Source organism: Corvus moneduloides, chromosome 11 (genome assembly GCF_009650955.1).
Source record: "Corvus moneduloides isolate bCorMon1 chromosome 11, bCorMon1.pri, whole genome shotgun sequence".
In the NCBI taxonomy this organism is placed as follows: domain Eukaryota; kingdom Metazoa; phylum Chordata; class Aves; order Passeriformes; family Corvidae; genus Corvus; species Corvus moneduloides.
This window is the reverse complement of record NC_045486.1, coordinates 14,888,649-14,909,114: the sequence shown is the minus strand read 5'-3', so window position 1 is coordinate 14,909,114 and position 20,466 is coordinate 14,888,649. Positions and strand designations below refer to the sequence as shown.

At 38.2% G+C, this 20,466-nt stretch overlaps 1 protein-coding gene across 1 annotated transcript in view; it reads left to right on the top strand.

Annotated features, from left to right (window-relative positions):
* CACNA1D (calcium voltage-gated channel subunit alpha1 D) overlaps positions 1 to 20,466 on the top strand; it is a 172,685-nt gene that overhangs the window by 81,765 nt on the left and 70,454 nt on the right. Inside the window, 4 exon segments of the mRNA XM_032120445.1 lie at positions 105 to 208; positions 10,051 to 10,220; positions 18,896 to 18,983; positions 19,642 to 19,668. Of these exon segments, the coding sequence (XP_031976336.1) occupies positions 105 to 208; positions 10,051 to 10,220; positions 18,896 to 18,983; positions 19,642 to 19,668 (389 nt within the window).

The window sequence follows — 20,466 nt, the reverse complement described above, 5'->3', positions numbered from 1 at the left end:
AAGCCATAAACTTTATGTTGAACCTACGTGATCTGGCAGCTGCAAAAAGGACTCTGCTGTTTAATGAATGACTGAATCATAACTTATTTCCTTGCGTTTTACAGGTAAATGATGCAATAGGATGTGAGTGGCCATGGATCTATTTTGTTAGTCTTATCATCCTTGGCTCATTTTTCGTACTTAACCTGGTTCTTGGTGTACTTAGTGGGTAAGCAGTTGAGTTAACATTGTGTATGCTACTGCTATTTGTAAGATGGCCTCTGCATTTACTCCAGCTTCTTAGCAATGGCTTTTTTGCATGCACTTGAGATTCTTGTGTCATCCTACCAGTGTTTGCTCTTTGGACTGAACTGTGTGATTCGAGCGCCTGTATCTGTCTTGACATCACGTTCACCATGCTTGCCAAAAATATTCATTAAATAAGGCACTAATCTCCTTATTCTATAATATTCCTGCAGGGAAAAAGGTTTTGTGCACAGAGATGGGTGGTGCACCCGCACAAATATTCTCCCCTGTTGCTATATACAAGTGTCTTTTTCTGAAAGACCAACTTTTGCTTTTCTTCAAAAAGTCATAAAGCAATTGGAGTGTTATTTATGTTTACCAGGCACATATTTTGCTCACAATATTGCAAAATATTTTTAATGAGTGCTTCAGGATTTGTCTTACAGAGAGTGTGGCTGCACTACCCCAACACAGTGTTCAATGGTTCCTGGGTTGTAGAGCTGGGAACTGCTGTGACAGCCTGCACCAGGAACAGATATATTTATCAATAATAAAGTATCAATTTAATATTGCTGTCAGTTGGAGGTCGTCACAGCTTTTTGTTGGTTTTTACACTCCAGGGTCCAGCCAAGAAATAGTCATGTCAGTTCTAGCTGTATAATGTGCTTTGAAACTGTAGTTTATGGCAAGAGTTTGCCAGGTTTTCTTCTTACAAAGCCCCCTTACTTGAAGTTACAACCCTCTTTCGTCTGCCATTTCCTGGTTTCTAACACACTTGAGCTTGGGAAACTCCAGTTTATGGTAAAGATATTTTTTGACAAATATATAAAAGATCTAGCTAGCAATTGAATGCTGAAAAGAAAATTAGTATGGTTGTATGCATTAGTTTTTAGTTATACAGCAAAAAATATTTTCCTGGCAATCTCAGGCAAATTGTGCCATCTTTGTTAGCCAACAGAAAAATTTCTCTTGCATAGAACGCAGCCTGACACTGCAGTTGATGGTGTCATCAGGATGCTGACAGTGTGTGCAGCCCTATTCATGGTTTTGGCACATTGTATCCGTTGTATCTGAAAGAAATTATAATGCATTATTATATATTATTCCTAGAAATCAGATAAGCCAACAAAATTTCCAGGTGTTGATGTAACTTTGTTACAAGAGCACTTTTATCTGATGAGCAGTTTTACAATGTGCTTTTTAAAATCTTTCGTCATTTATCTGTGATAGATTACTGCTGCACACAGGAAACCAGGGAAAGCATAGTTTTACCTTACTGTCAGACTTGCTTTGCAAAGCAGATGTTTAAAAGCAAAATGGTAGTGCTAAACCCACACTACTGAGTTTTAGGTTTAATCTCTTCCTTCCAAGACCTGTCCTGTAAAGTCTGATTTATACAGTCATATCAGCTTTCTTTTATCCAAGGACACATGTGTAAATTATTGCAAAACTAAGGGTGTAGCTTTAGCCATGCTGGAAAATGAAATTAGCAGGAGCAGGACACATAAATGAGGGTAGTTACAGTGTAATTTATTTCTTCTTTTGATGCTGTTACCTAACATTGCTGTGTGACTGGACTTCGCACTGAAGTCATTAGAAGATTAGGCTCTCACAGTTCCTTCTCTGGCCCTTAAGAACATCACAAGCACCAATTAGTTTTCTTCCTGTCCTGTGAAGGTGTCTGGTAACAGATAATAAATATTCTTATTTTTCCTCCCATGCCTCAAATTGTTATTGGTTTCAGATTTTTCTGTTTTTTAAAAGAAATTTATGGGGAAAATGGCGCCAAATTTGGTGTTTTGTTGCGTGCGTTAATTTTTTTTCCTGAAGTAATGGAAATTCAGAAATACTCTCATGAATCAGCTTAACACTTGTTTTAATAAATTTAAAATATTGTGTGTAGTTTGCAGCATTATGATGCATATATTTGTTGGAATATGGAGTAGCTTTTTAGGTGCCATTCCAATACCGGGAAGAGGCGTCCCCTCGTCCTTGGGTTCCTTCCTGCAGACAAGAAATCACCACTGATTTCTAGGTTTTGTGTGATCCACAGAGCTCTGATGCTCCTCAAAACCCTTGCTGGCTTCCCTTGGATTTTCAGTGCACAGCAATGGCAGTGACAAGTGAACTCTCCTTAAATTCATCAAGCCATTAATTGCTAAATTTATTTTTCTGCCATAGTGTCAGCCAGGGTCAATTGAGTGCTCAGCGTGCCTGATGAATTGTCTGAATCCATGTTTGCCCTAAATACATGAAAGAGCCTTCCTAAAACTCCCATTTTTTGTTTTCTTTCTGAAGAAAATGACGGTAGAGAGCTGAGACACGTGATATGTAAATATCACCAAGGACTGACATTGAAAGTGCAAGGAGAAAGTCAAAGGGAATACTCCTGAAAGATACCTAGCATAGCAAACTGATGTTTGGTCCAGAAGTGAAGAGAATGTCCTGGCATACTTGTTTGAGACTCTGACAAACAAGGGCAAGTGTGGAATGCTGTTACTCTGATTTATTTTGATCAGTATATGACAGTTGTATATAAATAATTTCCCCCATACTTTCTGTTTAGACCTACTAGCCTGGTCTAAATTTTATGGATAAAATTGATGTACTGGTAAAATCCAATAATGTTTTTGTGTTTCTTAGTAGAAAGATAATATTTTTCATTCTGAGCCAAGCATTGAATATGCAACACATAATTTTTTTTTGTTTTTATTTAAAAATAAAATTAGCTTGTATGTTTAATACTCTTCAAACCATAACATGAAACTTGGTTTATGATAAATCTACAGGAAAATTAAATTTTACTAAACCAATCAAATGTCAAGAATGCAAAAATTATGCCAACTTACTTGAAAGCATGGCTTGCATACAGATTTTGAAAGTGGAATCTGAATGCCTAATATCTTTTCTGTATTAAAGTGTTACTTCCTTTATATCAGGTTATGCTGTGTACATTTAAATCTGTCTGCTGTTTTTGATCCGTTTGTGGTTTTAAAATATTCAGTTATTCTCTTTGCACTCCTTTGTTATTCTGTGACCATCTGCCCCTTTGTATTTCTGTAATGCCTCTTGTGCACTGCATGTTTGATGTATTAAGATACTGTAAAATGGATGAGAATGATGGTTTGGCAGATCCTTTGTTTTACATCTAGCTCTTTCTGAAGGTGAGTATTTCCTGGTGATCCATGTCAGTCTTGCCTGCAGAAGGTGACATTCTTAAAAATAGAGTTCATATTTTTAATACCAGTAGTGTAAATGAATAGAAACAATGTGTGTATGGAATCTGCATGTGGTAAATATTGTAATTTCTGCATGGAAGCTGACTGTGGAGACTTTTTCTTACGTATTCCCTTGAATAACAAGGATGGAGAGAATTCATAGGCTTGAGTTAATTCAGCTTTTTCAAAAAACTATAATTTTTACTCTGTATTAGATGCTAGAAATATTCACATTAGTCTAAAAGTGAATTCTCTGAAGGCATGAAATACTAGGCACAGAAACTGGGAGCTCAGGTCAGGCCTTCTCCAAATATTCCAGTGTACAAGACCAGAGCATATCATAACTATTGGTGCAAAAGAGTGAGCTGAAATTGAAAGTTAGAAATTATAAGGTTAAGGTTGTTGGAAAGTTATCAAATAAAGATCAGAATGGAGATTTTAATCTGTCCTGAAAGTGTTAAAAGTTAAAATAAAAAAAAAGTTAAAATAGACACGTCAGTAATTCAGCATGTATTAAACTGGTTTGCTGTGAACAGAGGAAATAAATTATAAAACTTCATAACTTATTTATCAAGAGGCATGGCTTTTAATGATGCATGATAATCTATTCCTGAAGATAGACCTTATCATTAGGGGATGGGTTTTGCTGGTGCCATTTTACGCTCAAGGCATTAGTATTTCTTTGGGTAGCCATGGGAACAACTAAAACCTTTCAAACACACTTTAATAAATCTATAAGTTGAATTTATTGCCTTGCAAAAGGACACCAAGTCATAAGATTTGACATGTCCTTACATCCTCCTACATGTGATCTTGCAGATTACTAAGTGAATGTTAATTTTTTCAATTTCTTTCCCCCAGTAATATTTGCAATGTATGTAAATAATGATTCTAAAAGCTAAGGGTATGTACTCATCCACCCTAATCTCGCAGCAATATCTGTCAATTAATGTCATATCTGTTGGTGCAGATAAGCTTATACACCTAAGAACTGTTGTCTACAGTATATATGGAAAAAAATAATAGAAAAGGCATTTGAATAATGGTGCACCAAATAGAAAACGGCAGTAAACTGTCATCCACACCCTTTCAGCGAAAGGAAAATGAACTGGTTTTGACAGAGTTCCTTTTCAGAGCAGCAGGAAGGCCTAATGAAAAATATAAAATAAAAATTATTGCTGAAAATTTAACTCCTTCCCATAGATAAGCCGAATATACATTGAAAACAAGGAGAGGGACTCTAGCTGTAGATCTCAGGAAGTTATGAGCTGAAAACAAAGGAAATGTTATATTTGATTGATCAATTGAATAAACTAACAATAATCAGCAAACATTTTCAGCTGTATACAGAGAAGCTGTATAATTCCTGCTTGAGACAGAAACCAATAAAATCAGTGGGGATAGTTCTGCACTCTTGAATAAGAGCTTGGAGGGGACTGATTTTATTTCAGTCCTGTCTGAACTCACCCCACCAAGGTTTCTTAGGGGTTACTCCTGTGAGGTTCTTGCTGGTGGAGCCCCTGGCAGGGAAACAAACCATGGCAGTTTCAGAAACTCTGTTGAGAGGCCACATCCCGATGTCAGGTGATGGCAGCGTTTGGTCCTGTGCTCAGGACTTCCCCTTCTTCTTCCAAGAAATCCAGTGTCCTGAGCCAAATGGGTCTTGACCTAGGAGAGAAGGGGCACATCTTATTATGCAGATTTAATTAATAATGGTCTGAAACATCAGATCTCAGTTTTGTTACTCTATCAGATGGTTCCCTATCTTGCTGTTCCCACTGATGATCCTGTAGCATTCACGGGCTCTCTGGCACAGTAAGGCTGTACAGGCCCTTTGCTCCACAGAGCTGCTGCTGGAGCTGTTGAATGCACATTTTGTTAATTGCTAATGAATTGCATAGAAATAGCCATGGGTAGGTAATACCAGTTTGCATTTCCCCAGCAAGAGCCCAATGCTCCTCGCTTAAGGAAAATTCCTGCTAGGATTTTTTTTTTGTCCTACAGATATAGTTCTAGACTTCAGCCTGTGACTTTTTTTTCCCCTAGAAGAAGGGATGACAATGATGTATACAAATCTCCTGTAATTAAAGATGTGATGTCACTTAACCTTTTTTATGTCTCTCCACATCTGCTACACTTTACATCCAGCTGTGAGCTGTTGTCCATGCTTAGCTGTACTCTTGAAGTAGTTTTAATTCTCTGACTTGATTCTGCTAATTTGTTGGTTGGTATGGTTACCACTGTGTGAAACCACTCCTGCAGGTCTGGTGGCCATCACTGTACTCCTATGAGTACATTTTTGGTATTATGGGATTGTTCTCTGTGAATAAATGAGAGTCTGGGATGTCTGAGTGGCAGTTCTACATATAGAATTAGCTTAACACTTTCCACATACCAGCCCCTATGTGCGGTGAGCTCCGTACAGCAGGAGCTTCGTTCTCCCTCCCACTGCATTTGCAGTGACACAGAAGGGCAGGAATATGGCTAACGAAGGATTTGTGTCCTGGTTTATACTCAGACATCAAAACCACCTGTTTGTTTTATGTCATCAGTGCCTAGAGAGGCACAGGAGTTTCAGCAACACTTGTGGTGCTGCACAGGCCCCCTGATGAAATATCTCTGGCCTTTAGCATGGGAAAGCTTTGAGCTGGTAGGAGGCTGGTATAGGTGACTAGTTACTATATCTGTGAATATACAGAGAGAAGGGAGAGTATAGCAAAAGCATTTCAACAAATTGTCTTAGGATTTTTGGTTAATATGACCCTGCCTGTTATTTAAGGTGTGAGAACCAGGGAGATGTAATTGAGTCCCAGCAAGCATTCCCTGCTGCCACTTCCACCTTGTTGCATCAAGCCATTCCCAACTGATGCATACCAGCAGGGGTTATTTCACTCTGCTGAAGGAAGACAAATCTGGCATGATTACCCCAGACTATTGAAGCATGAATTCAAGCCCTGCATTTTATATGCTTCTGCCTCAACAACCATTGATGATGATGGTGTTGTGCCTGAACAGAGAAATGAGATCATCTTTCTGCAAGGAGACAAGGAATTTTTGGGCAACAGAAATAAACCCTGTGTTTTATATAGTAGGTTAATTATCACTAAAAGTAAATGAGATTATGTAAATTAGTCTCCATCAAATGCTTTATTTTGCAAGTGATGTTTCTACTGTGCTGCAGATGCAGTACCCCCTGCCCAAAATACTTTCAAATGTCAGATCCAGGTCATTTTATCAAACCAGAATCAAATACGTATTTCAAAGTTAGCTCTTAGCACAGGCATTTGTGAAACCAAGTATTTACAGAGCTTAAGTCCACTTACTGCAATTAATGTGCAGTTTCCTGAGCCTGTCAGCTTCAGAGGCTGCTGGCCTGAGTGCTGAGTTGGTGACAGGGAGGCCAGTTCAGGCCACCAGTCTGACCACTTCAGTCCCTATGTTGCCTACACAGCCAAAAGCTTTTCCTTTCTGCCCTGGACCCACCCTACCCACTCCACAGCCATGAAATGCTGCGCAAGCAGCTGTCTTAGTCCTCCTTCCAGGACATCAGCCAATGTTTATGTATCTTTATCTATGTATTTGGCTATCTTTTTGTCTGAAAGTCTTTGTCAGAAGCTTTAAAGAGCCAACATCTCTCACTCTTCTCACCCCCATCATCTTTTTCAAATTACTTATTTCTTGGCCAAAAAAAAAGAGATGCTTTTGTTTTGCCAACAGGAAACTCATTGCTTTCCAATTCTATTAAATTTTCCTTTCTTATTCATGGCGTTTCACTGAAAGGAGTATGTCCACATGTGTCTGAGGGGTGTCACTTCATTGTGGCTGTGATAGAAAAATAATACCATAGAGCCAGATTCTTCCCTCCCTGAAGAAAGTTGTCTTCTTGTGTGTTATAGTTCCTTACAAACAGGCAAGATGTTTAAAATAAAAACTAAAATTTTAAAATATTGTGGAAATAAGCACCCTTGCATCTCCCCCTTCTGATAAATTGGAGCAACCTATAACAAGGCAGCATGTGACTTCTGTGCAGTATTAAAGGGAAAGGTCAGAATTAGCTGTGTATATAAAAAACTAGGTTTAATTCTCTGTGTGCAGCCCTTTTAATGTGAAGTCAGAGTTAAAGAGTGGTTCAGCCATGGGTGAAGTACTCTTCAAAGTATCAGCCTTGCCAGCTGATTAATTAAAAAATTATTTCTTTCACTTCACTCTATATGATAATAACAACTTTTGTTTTACTTCACCCTCGCGCATCACATCTCCTTTGAATTAATGAGAAATACCTGAAGGACTTTAAATGAAAAAGGCATGAATACTTAGTAAAAGCTAGCAAGGCTTGTTACTTCTCATTTCCTACTATGCTGTGATAGCTCTTTTTCCAAAGATATTGCCTGTGGGAAGTGAGTCATGAGTGCGTTGCCTCAATCAGGTGTAAAGGACAGTCTCTAATCCTCTCTCTGAGAGAAGCTTAAACCCAGCATTCCATAACCCAAACAGTTTCTTATTGACTTGTGAAATTATTCTTTTTTTTTTTTTTTTTTTTTGAGCAATTATCTTTCAGAGAGATCTTTAGAGCTCTCTCTTTCTCTGGCATTTTTGTGAGGAGAGGGCTTCTTGCAGGACCTCGTCCTTGGATGGGAGGTGAAGGGTGGCGAATGCAAAGCAAGCACTGGCATTCTTCAGCTTCATTACAGTGCTATCAGATAGAACAGGATGATCCCCATGTGCCAAACTGAAATGCTCTGTTGAATTAAGTCCTCAGCTGTAAAACACGTAGTGCCTGCCTCTTAGCTTTTACAGCAGAAAGCTGTGTAGCTTCTGCAACATAACATTAAAATGACCTGCAGCATCTCTGTAGTTGTATGTAAACAGCTTAACACTTAAATTTACTGATGTCCTCTAAACACTGAATTATTTCTCTGATGTGTTTAAAGACTAAAAAGCCAATAAAAATAAATAAGAAACCCCCTGGAGAGATTATGCTTTGCAGTTCTAAATAAATAATGTATGTCACCAAACAGAAATATTATATTGAAAAATGGAGACTTTCTATTATTCTGTTCTGTTTTCATAGGACAACATTTTAAGTGATAATTGTTTCACCTTCTCAAAATATTTTTCTGTCTTATGCTAATTTTCTAATTTTTTCCACTTGAGAAAGGGTATTATTGACTGCTTTAATAAATTTCCCCTTAAAAGTGTATTAATTAGGGAGTATTTTCAGGTGAAATTTTTCAATAAAGAGTTGCAAATTCATAGTAAATGAAATTGCTCTAGCCATTTTTAAAGCTTAATTTAAACCCTAGTGTAAGATTAACAGAGCTAGCAATAGGACAAGGGGTAAACAGCTTAAAACTTAATGAAGGCAGTTTAGATCAGATATTGGGAAGAAATTTTTCCCTGTGAGGGTGGTGAGGCCCTGGCACAGGTTGCCCAGAGGATCTGTGGCTGCCCCATCCCTGGAAGTGTCCAAGGCCAGGTTGGACAGGGCTTGGAGCCACCTGGGCTAGTGCAAGGTGTCCCTGCCCACTGCAGGAACGTGGAATGAGATGAGGTCCCTCCCTGCCCAAACCATTCAATGATTAATATGTTAGAACAAGCTTAACTTTGAATACTGAATTGTATGTACTTGGAATACAGTCCAAAAGATACTTGCCTGCCCCTAATTCTACATATTGATACTCAGGTAAATTGGAATGTGTTTGATCCTTCTAGCAAAAGAGGGTTACTTATTTTTAACTGTGGATCCCATTAAAAGTTGGAATAATGTTGGCACGTGAGAGAGATGTGGTGGGAGAATATACTTGGTAATTGTCTTGTGTTGTGTGTCATTCAGGGAGTCATAGATTTATGGGGTAATTCAGGTTGAAAAAGACCTTAGGAGGCCATTTTATCCAATCTCCTTGTCAAAGAACATGATTTCCTTATTTTTATTATCATTGCAAGATAATTCAAGGATTGATCCTAATAATGAACTAAGCTGGGCAGACGGTCCAATACATTGTCTTGAGATTGGGGCAATGAGATAGAGGATTAAGTTTATATAACTGTTTCTGATCTGTGAGAACAGGACTTCTAGGTTGTGTTGCAGGGAGCAAAAGGGCAAAACCCCCAGATTTCCAACAGCTCAGGAGTCTGTGTGTGATATAGTTAAGGGGGAGCCCAGTAGTGGAATTCTGGAATGCTGTATGTTTGGATATGGCCAATGAACTGGATTTTAGAACCAGCTACCAGAATGTTCTTTTCACTGAAACTTAACTGTGAAATCACTTCGTTATTGCAAGTTAGTTTCTGTTTGTAGATAGAAGCAATTTTAAAATCTGTATTGAAGAGCAGGTAACTAAATGGGAGGAATGGACTCTTCCCTTATGAGAAGTGTCAAAAATACTGCTTAATTTTTGATTAAATTATAAAAGCTCTGAAAGTTGAGATGTAATGAGGTAGGGATTTGCCATGACTTCTTTACACCTCTACCTTGTTTTCAAAGCAGCACTCAAATCTTCAGTATATTTTCTATGTCACTGTGTTAATCTGCAATGTCAAGACTTGGATCAAAATGCTGGGGAGTTTGTCAATCAGTGGTTTTTTTTGCTTTATCTGCATTTGATAGAGAATTTTCCAAAGAAAGGGAAAAAGCCAAGGCCCGAGGGGACTTTCAGAAGCTACGTGAAAAGCAACAGCTTGAAGAAGATCTGAAGGGATATTTAGACTGGATTACTCAGGCAGAAGACATTGACCCCGAGAATGATGAAGAGGCTGATGAAGAAGGCAAGAGGAACAGTATGTATCTTTCCTCTCTACTTCTATGGGGACAGTTTGACTCCTGGGGGTGTTACCCTGCACTGAACCCAGCCTGTCCAGTGCTTTCCCTTCCCCAGTTTGCAGAAGTGTTGGTTGGCAGAGCAGTTGTCTGTTAACGTGGCGATGCTGAGTCACAGAAGATAATTTGGAGTCTTACAACAAAATTCTGCTTGGGGTGTCCATGCATAAATTACTGTCTGCATTCAGTCACTACTGAGACATAAACTTTGCTTTATTTGTGTTCTGGAAAAAGTTAGTGCAGAGAAGCCATGTGCCACTGTCATTGTAAATCCTTAGAATGTGTTTTCCTGTGGGTGCATGCAAGGGAAATAACAATGCTATAAAGAGCTTAAAAATATGGCCAAAGCTACAGTCAAGAAAAAACCTTGTGCTAATACTGAGGAATTTTTTTGTTGTTTTTAAAGCAGGAAAATTACATTCTGGGCCTTCCTTTTTTGAAATTCAGAAAGCAATATAATATATTTTTTGTTGTCTTAACTGGGTGTGCAATAAATGAAATCTTGTGGGATTTTCACTTGACGCTAAGAAATAACATGTATGATGTATTTATTGGACAGTAGGGTATTATGGACAGGTAATTTATGCTGTAGTGACCCTCTTGTGCTTCTAACCTGAGTCCTAAGATAAAAGAATAAGTTAATTTCGTGATACTATAGCAACTTTAAAAGTTATAATTGTTTTCTATATATCAGAAAATTCTAGTAACAGCAGTATTGTAATGTCATAATTTAGCAGAGGTTATTTTAGCCTCTTTGTCATGTTTGCATAGTAGTAGTTAAAATTCTCATGAGAAGTTTTAGAGCTGTACATAAATAAGAACACAACTTCAGGATGTGGCTACTGATTTAATACTAAGTCTAAGATTAAAATCCAAATTTCAGTATATATTCTAATGTTATATAGCATCTTATTATTAATGTTATACTCTGGATAGCCATGGTATATTTTCACTTAAATACCATAGAATATTTATAAGGACAAATGGTTTGTCAAAGACAGCCTGGAGTATTATTTTCTGTGTTGAAATAATACATTGTTACCCTTGCTTTTCTTCTAGTTTTGCTAATTTGTTGTGAACTGTTCCTTTAAGTCATGGTACTTTTCAGGTGCAGTAAGTGACAAAAATTACATGGTTTGATATTGAGCTATCTACTTTTAAACTTATCTCTGTATTGCAGAGATGGGTTTTAAAAATATTTGGTTTTCAGTTTCAGAATTTTATTAGTCCTTTTGTTCACAATAAAAGCAGAGTGTGGGAGTATGGACGTGTGCTACTGACTGGAAGGACAGTGATTCTCTGAGAGGCTGGAAGGCAACCTGTGTGTTGGTGTTGATCCCAGCATCACTGAAAAGGAATAATTTATGTCTATAGGAAGATGTGTTACACGAATAAAATTTTTATCTAGAACAGAGCAAAAAAGCCAGAGTTCACTGTACTTAGTTATTACTACTAATGTGTGGAAAGAGTACATAAACTGTGGGCTTGAGTACCAGTAGAAAATCCTGAGCCTGAGATATAAAAGATGGCACACTTTATGGAGTAAATACACTTTGTACAAGGCTGCTGTGCAGAATTGTAGGTGATGCTGCATTTGCAGGGTGTTGGATGACTGTGTTGTCAGCTGTGGTGCCAACAGACTTGGTTTACAGGTGAAATCCCAACAACCTTTTTTGTCCTGTTCAAATTGGATGTTTATTAACAGGCTGCAAAAATCCCCATTCGCTCTGACATTCCTTAAACAGATTTGGGGTCGTACAGATTAAAAAAAATACTTTGCATAGTTGTTGCGTTTGAAAGAGCTTTTAGGTCTAAACTGTTAACTGAGGCATAATTTTAGGCTAAGTTAAAGGTTGTAGAAGACTTGCAGAGTGAAAATAGAAGGAAAATAATTAAAATAGCTTTAAGAGAAATGCCAAGAATTTAATTTCAGGCAGACATCTATGTTTTCAGTGGAAATTTCCAGTGAATAGGCAATCTCCTAGCACCCTTGGATTTATGCACATGTCATTAAATATGTGGCTTGGTATTTCATTTTTAATATTAGTTGCAACAACCTGTAAAGGAGGAAGGGTTACTGAATTGCTCCACCTCCTGGCATTCGAGATATTATTAGGAAATAAATTTAGTTGAAATATACTGGTGATGTTTTTCTTGAGTCATCTTGGCAGCATGAGTTAGAGCTGGGTCCCAAGACAGTCAGAATAATAATACTTTTCAGGCTTCTAGGCAACTATGTCCCTTCTTGGAATATCTAAACCTCTGGGTGATCAAGATTACTGCTGATTTATGGTGATGGGAGATCACCATGGTGCTCTCCAATGATGTAGAAGAGCTCTGGGTTTAGGATACAGAAGATCTCAGTGGCAGGCAAAAGTAGAGATTTAAAAGATGCTTAAGTCAGTGATTAATAGTTTCTCACATAATCCTTTGAAATTGTAGTTGAGGTTCCTGCAATGCCCCGCCCCCTGCATTTTAAAATTTCTAACTAGAGAAGTCATTAAGTCATTTATTTATGGGTTCTATGTATTTGTACATCGCTGTTGCTGATAATGGGCAGGTATTCAATGCTGTTGAATAAAAGAATACCTTTAAATTACTAGACTTATAAACATGCCTTACTGAAAGTTGGAAGTCTTTATTATGAACTAATAGCTGATTATCCTGAAGTCAATGAAAAAACTCCCATTGCCTTCAAAGCACTGCGAATTTAGCTCAAAATGTGAGGATCCGTGAGAGGTGAGGGGTTTAGCTGTGATCAGTTGTGCTGCCGGTGATTTCAGTTTGTTTTGCCTAACCTTGCCTGTGTTGTGTGTACGGACACGTTTTTGTTTTTTGCGTTGCGACTGCTGCCACCTCCCGCGTCACTGCTGGGATTACATGTGCTTCCCCAGGGCTTACACTGGCTGACTTAATGGAAGACAAGAAGAAAAGCAGACTTAGCTGCTTTGGCCGTTCTTCCAATAAACATGGTAAAACGTGTTTGGATTTGCAGTTGAACTTTCTTTTGTGCCAATACTGCATTGGATGTGGTAGCTTTCGGGAGCACAGATTGTTTGCATTTCTATAACCAAGGCATAAACCTCTGTGGCATGGAACCCCTTTGCATGCAGACCTTCCTGCTGGTTGAAGTGCATGTTTGAAATAGAGGTGCTGCTCTACCTCCCTAAAGCAGTGTGTTCAAACCATTCAGATTTCCACTGAAGTGTCTTTGTCTGTGGCTGTTCTTGTTGAAGAATGGGTTTTCTTTTTCAGAAGTCAGGTAAATCAGATCAAAAATGTATTTTGAATTTGGGTGTGAAGAAATTAATAGAAGTGTTTCACAAGTTTTGTAATGCATCATAGTGTAAGCTTAGAACAGCATGATGATAATATTTACTGTTTATTTTTGATACTTATGATGTGGAATCTAACAAAACACAACAAGCTTTTGCTGTATCTCCTCTTATTATTGATGATTTTGTTTCTGTAATTTGTTTTATTCGATTTTCCCCACCCACATTGGAGATGGACAGGAGGTTTAGAGTATGATGGTTATTTTCAAATCTGCCTGTTTTAATACTGGCAAATGTCCTGTTTTGACATGAGCACAGTTGCAGTAGTTAGGAGATCTAGTTTTAATCCTACCTGCAACTAAGTTATATGACCAACTGGATTTCTTGCTGTTCCTAACAATCACTATTGCAGCCCAGACTGGGGGGGAAATCTCTCATCCAGTTACTTTAGAGAGTACAGAATTCTAAGTCAGAAATTGCTAGGACCTGATGGACTCATTTTGTACAAACACTGAGCCTGCTTGCAATTATTTGTGCAACTGTTACATATATTGTCTGATAGCTCACGCATCTCCACGTGCCAAACCAGCTTTTCTATCAAAATTGCAAGAAGACAGTTGCAATTTTACTTTGAACTGTGTATTTCAATGTAGTCCTTAAATGAGGAGGTTCAGGTTCTGATGTCTGTCAGGAAGCAGCCTGGCACTGGCTGAAAACCTCCTGTCACCTGCTGGCAGTGGCTGCTGTCTCACTACTCGTACCTGACCTTGCAAGTCAAAGGCACCCCAGACTCATGGGCACTGACTTGGATTCTTCTTCCTTGCAGGGCCAGGCTCACCTTTTGTGAGTAGAGCTTTTCCAAAGTACAAATTAATGCCCTAAGTTTATTTCTTCCTGAGTTCATGAGATGATTATGCTGATTTGAGGAGTTCAAACTTAGACTGTCTCTGGATTAGAAATACCACCCCAAATATTTTTCTTTGTATTCCCTCTACCTGTGTTTCCATTAAAAACAACATGTCTGTAGAATATGCAACATTCCCAAGGTTCACAGTGCCATTCTTCAGGGTACAAGTGGTTGTTTCAGTGATGCTACAGTAACAAAACCCTGTTATTTTGCTGTCCTTCCACTGCTATGCAGCCAACCTTATATTGCTTTAACGTGGACTGTCTATAAAAAGAGAAAGCCCATAAGAATGATCTACAACAACATTAAACCTGCACTATGGAAAAAGATACCTTGCTACACTATCACACAGAACATCTTCCAAGCAGACTCTCCTTAAAGTGAATTTACCCCGAGGAGCTTCACAGTTAGAAGAGATAGTGCCACTTCTTTCTGAAGTGTTTTCTGGGCATATAGCAGACTTAGGAAAATTTGAGATGAATTTGCAATGATAATGTTGCCACTTTGGGGGTTTGTGGTTTTTTTCACTCTATTTTCCTTTTTGACTATCTCAAAGATTTGGTATAAAGGATTCAGAAAATTCATGTACTAATTTGAGAAAGAATTAGGAAAATTTTAGAGTTTGAGGAATTTGTTGGCTGTTACTAGAAAACAGAAGATGACATTTTTTGAATGACTGATCTAAAATTTTGCCAATTTAAAATAATGCCAAGATTCTCTGCAGTAGCCAATAATGATGAGCTGTGCAGATCACTCCACTTCTGCAGCACTTTTCCTTCAGCACATGTAGCCAGAAGGCTGCCCAACATGCACCAGTGTGACAATGATGTCAGCCTATGGATCAAAAATGCACAGTTGAAGTTGAAACAGGTTAAAATTTTGATCATATACATTCTAGAGGAAAACATTCTAACAATAATACTTGACACCACAATTCAGTAATTCAGGTAGTAATTTAGCCTGCTTCTGGATTCTACAGTGACACTGAATTGTTGTATTTCAGGATTATGGAATTTATTTCTTCTAACTCCAACTGGCGAGGACACATCACTGCTGACAGACAGTGGCTTGCTGTTCACTGTGCATTAGTTATGTTACATCCTGGAGTGGAGTTTGAAATCTCTGCTCCAAAGTCTGAAAACTCCATAGAGTACCTAGTGAATAGAATGGATTGTTTTTCTCGTGTTATATTCTTATCCACAGAAGCAAAATGTGGTAGTTGATGTATTTGACCTGTTTTCTATACACTCAGGAAAGTATTAAGCTGCATGCTGTATGGGTTGCTTATATTGTCTAATGCAAGCATTCTTTTGTTTGAAACCAGTTACCTTAATTGAAGAGATTATTAGATCTAGAAATCTAGATAATCTTTCCAGAAGAATGCCAGCGAAATAAGGGCAAAAGGTGAATAAAGAAAGGAGAAAAAGATTCTCTGCTGTAGCCAATAATGATGAGCTGTGCAGATCACTCCACTTCTGCAGCACTTTTCCTTCAGCATGTGTAACCAGAAGGCTGCCCAACATGCACCAGTGTGACAATGACATCAGCCTATGAATATTCCTTTGAATACTGGGGTGCCAGTTTATAGATCTCAGTGCTGACACTGCTGAGATAAATGTGTCAAAAGTTCATTGTGTGCTGTGTTTGCCTCATGGACACCACCTGCCCTTATGGAGCTGTGGCCGTGGAATTGAGTCTCTTTGAGACTTGCCAGGTTGCTTGCATTAGCAGAGTGGATGTGGACATGCAGTGCTGCTGTTTTCTTCTGGCTAAAGACCTGATGACTTGCTGGCATTGCTGGAGCTGGTCTTCCACACGGTGCCTTTCTCAGTGCTTCTGTCAAGTTTTAATTTTGACATATAAGTTGCAGGATAATGACAGCTGAGTTTCTAACGTGAATTGGTTCTTTTTTTCCTTTTCTGTTTGTAATACAGCACCTGCAAGTCACTAATAGAGATGGAGCAACAGCCCTGTGGTGTCTGAAACACAGTAACATTCTGATGTATTCAGTAATTAGCAGAACTGACATTCGCTTCAATAGGGACAAAGATATTTTTCTTTGTTCTTTTTCTTCACACAATCCTGTTCAAAAGGGGCTGGTATTTCTTACTGTGGGCTAACACATCAAGTCTGGGTAGACTTGAGTTAAAATTACAGTACTTTACATTTACATGCATTTGCATTGCCTACATTAAATGTAGTTTTTTTGACACTGAGTGACACTTTATGAAGAATTGCATTCTAGGCACTGGTTTTATTTCAGGGGAAGGAAGGGTTGATAAATTTGAAATAAAAGTGTGAGACACGCTCCACATATGCAATAATTGTGGAAGTAGGCCTAGCTGTGTTTTCCTGGAAGCTCTTAATAGCATGTGAAACAAGACTTCTGCACTCATATTTTGCAGTTGTTCATTGCAAGTGCTGAAATGTTCATCCTTAGGTGACTGTACTGCTGTGTTTTCTAACACCATTCAAGTCACCTGGCACAAGGCAACCAGTTCAGTTCTTTACCACACAGGGAAACACATTGCATTTATTGCAAAAGACCATGGCATTTTAAAATCAAAATTCTTACTTCTGAAGCCCTGAGACTATGTTTGAAATAATTTTGTGGATTTTTTTTTCTTTAACCCTTTGAAATTTTAATAGTTGAATTTGAACATCAAAGTTTTTTTCTTCACTTTTCAATGGAATTCCTTTTGAAGTCTGACTGTAAGCTGTGAAGTTCTTACAGGACGAGCAAAAATCATTATTTTAAAACTGATCTATGAAGGGAAGCATGATATTAGAATTAAGGCACTTGCAGGTGCTAACCAGAGATGTTTAATATATAAAGCAATTACAGTAATATTTTAAAAGGATCATCAGAACAGAAGAACCTTGTGAAAGAAGGTTTTGCTGTGCTTACTGCCTGAAGTGCTTTGTTTATTCAAACACCTGCATGGACATTTTGGATCTTTGTTATGCCACTTTGTTTAACATTTCATGTAACAGTGACTTGCTTATGGGGACAGATTCTCAGCTGTTGCAAACGGTAGCTGAGCACCTGGCCTGCAAAAACCTGTCAATCTCCAACTTGGATGGGATTGATGGGCACAGAAACCAAACCAGCACTTCCCACTTCCCTGTATCTTCATGTCGGTGTTGAGGCAATACAGAGGCTGTGCAGAGAGACTGTTTCTAGCACTTCTCACTTTGTACCTGATTTGTAGACAAATCAGAAAATTCAGGGCCCGATTCTTAAATCTCATTTATATCATCCTTTAGGCTACCAAAATAGTGAGATTTTCCTATTGGAAGTTGGCAGTGTGGCCCTTCTGCCCTCAGTACTCTCAGTGCACAGACATGGACTTAAACCCTTCCCAACAAACCAAACCAAACCAACCAAACAAGCAAACCATCAAAACAGTGGAAGGTACACACCAGAATACCTTTAGAATGCTCTGTTTTTCTTTTGTTCTTGCTGTTTTACAGTAATTTCAGTGCATCTTCCACCTCTTATGTTTCCTACTATATGGTATTTCTATTGTATAGACCAGCAACATTAATTTACTCTTTTCTTGTTCCTGAGGTTTTCCTTTCATGCTTGCTTTGCAGACATGGAAGCAGTGCTCTACCCTAGGAATTACTGCGAACTTTGGCTGTTCATCATTTCCTAACACTTTTTGACATAAGGTGTCCTCCCTCTGTATTTCAGTTGATTTGAAGATAAATGGTGATGACCCAGCTGAAAATGAGTTTTGTCTAAAAACCATTAGCTACAATTGCTAACTACTCAGTGATCATTCACTATATTTATAGTAATTCACTGTGTGGCAAATGTAATTGTCCCCCTTTTATTAGTAGTAATTTTCATCATGTTTTGAAGTACCATTCTCCCATTCCCAGTGCTCCTGCCTGCTGCTCACACAGTATTTGCAGGCACATTTACTTTCTGGCATCCTGCCTTGATAATTCATAATGTCAGTAAAAGCAAAGAGTGGTCAGTGTGACCAGGATGTGATACTTCCTACTTTCAGGAGAAGTTTGATGATATTTCTTGGAATCAGTGAGCTTGTTAACAGCACTTCAATTGAAAAGCACCTCCAAAGTGTTAGCAGAATATGTCTCAAAATGAAAAGTCACAGAATCTATCTCAGCTTAATTTTTTTACTGGGGTAGCATATTCTTTGTACAAACCTCCTCTACTTTGTATTCTGTAGAAAACTGTAAGCAATTACCTAGAATCATTGAAAACAAACAAACAAACAAAAGCCACCATTCACTCCGGAATTCTGTTTGCTTCCTTTTGGTGGGAGAGGAGGACTGGTGAAGTGTCTGACTTCATCTATGACTCCTCAGATCTTCCAAGCTCTCAGCAGACCTGGAGGCATTCTTGCTGTAGGCCAGGAGATGCCGTGCTGGGCAATGCCTTGCTTGGTGCTGAGTCTAAGGCAGTTGTGTTTCCCCGCAGCGAGCATGCCCACCAGCGAGACCGAGTCCGTGAACACGGAGAATGTCAGCGGGGAAGGGGAGAGCCCGGCGTGCTGTGGGAGTTTGTGGTGAGTGCACGGATGGTTGTCAAGTACCCATCTCAGCATTTCAAAGGGTCGTTCTTTCCCCACTCTTTATTTAGCCAAAAGAGCTTTGAAATAGTCAAGCATTGTATGGCACTTGCAGGAGTTTGATATTAGACCAATTATTAGAGTATTAAGGCTCTAATTCTCAGATTAAAAAGATATTAAACAATTCAACTCAACTTGCTTTTTCTAAAAGCTTTTATAAAATATAATTATAAGAAAATAATGGAAATTTCTAATGACATGTAAAAACAAATATTTTCTGTTAGATTGTGTATGACCCGGAGAATATGTATGTTTTAGACAATAACTGAATGTATGGGAGTATTTCTATAACCCGAGGTGTTCACTATTTATTTGCTCAGATTTTCGTGACTTCCAGGCAGCTTCTGCATGTTTATTCAAGGTTTATTTACTGAGTTTTAAGGGAGATTTCCTTTCTTTCACTAAGAAAATTTGTAAGGCTTTAGAAATGGTATTTCAGAGAATAAATAACAGACGAAAGAATTTCGGCATTCATTATGCATTTTGATAGAAGTTTGTTTTGTGTATATGTAATGCCAATGGTAAATTCTAAAGAAAATGAATTTGTTAATTACTTTTCCCCCATTCTTAAAAATGTATTTTCCTTTTCTTCTAGTCAAACCATCTCAAAATCCAAGTTCAGGTCAGTATTTTCCCCTTATAATCACATTCTAAGGTAAATGCAAAATCTCGGTCCAATTCTCACTCTTCTGGGCTGATCCTCGCTCCAGCTTCTGGAATGTTACTCTGCAATGTCAGTACTGTGTGTTTGAGCACAAAGTAAGTCAGCCCATAACTTGTCAAGGATATTGTTTGGACTTTAATGTCAAAATGACTTTGGATCAAAATAGAAAATGCTTTTCTTTGCAAGCTCGCCTACCTGCTGCACTACAAGTCAAAATACAAGTTAATCTTTGGGAGCATGCCTTTACTTGTAGCAATCTAACGGAGAAACTTTCTGCTATTCTCCTTTTAAATTTTTGTTTTATTTCTGTGGTCTGTTTACATATGCCTATGTTATTCATGCACATTCATATGTGTACCAGTTAGCTGTACTTTATTGTCACTGGTTCTACACATCTTTTTGGGGAAAATGAAAAAATGGCCCCATTGGCTTCAGAAAGCTTGCAGTTATACAGTTTGAGCCTGCTTGTGAATCTTATAAGTAGAGATAACCCAACATTATTATTCTTGTCTCATGGAATTCAATGATAGGATGTTCTGTAAGTGTAAAAAAAAAGTCAGTTTAACCTACCCAGGGAGTGAGCCATCCTGCTGATGGCCGTGGGCACAGCCCTTGTAGCAGGGGATTGGCAAGATAAGAATGTTCTTGAATACCACGTTGATTTAGGTCAGGACAGGATATTTTTCCTTTATATGGCTGGAATACTGCAAAGGTTTGAAACATCTTTGTACTGATACCTAAACCAGTATTAATTTC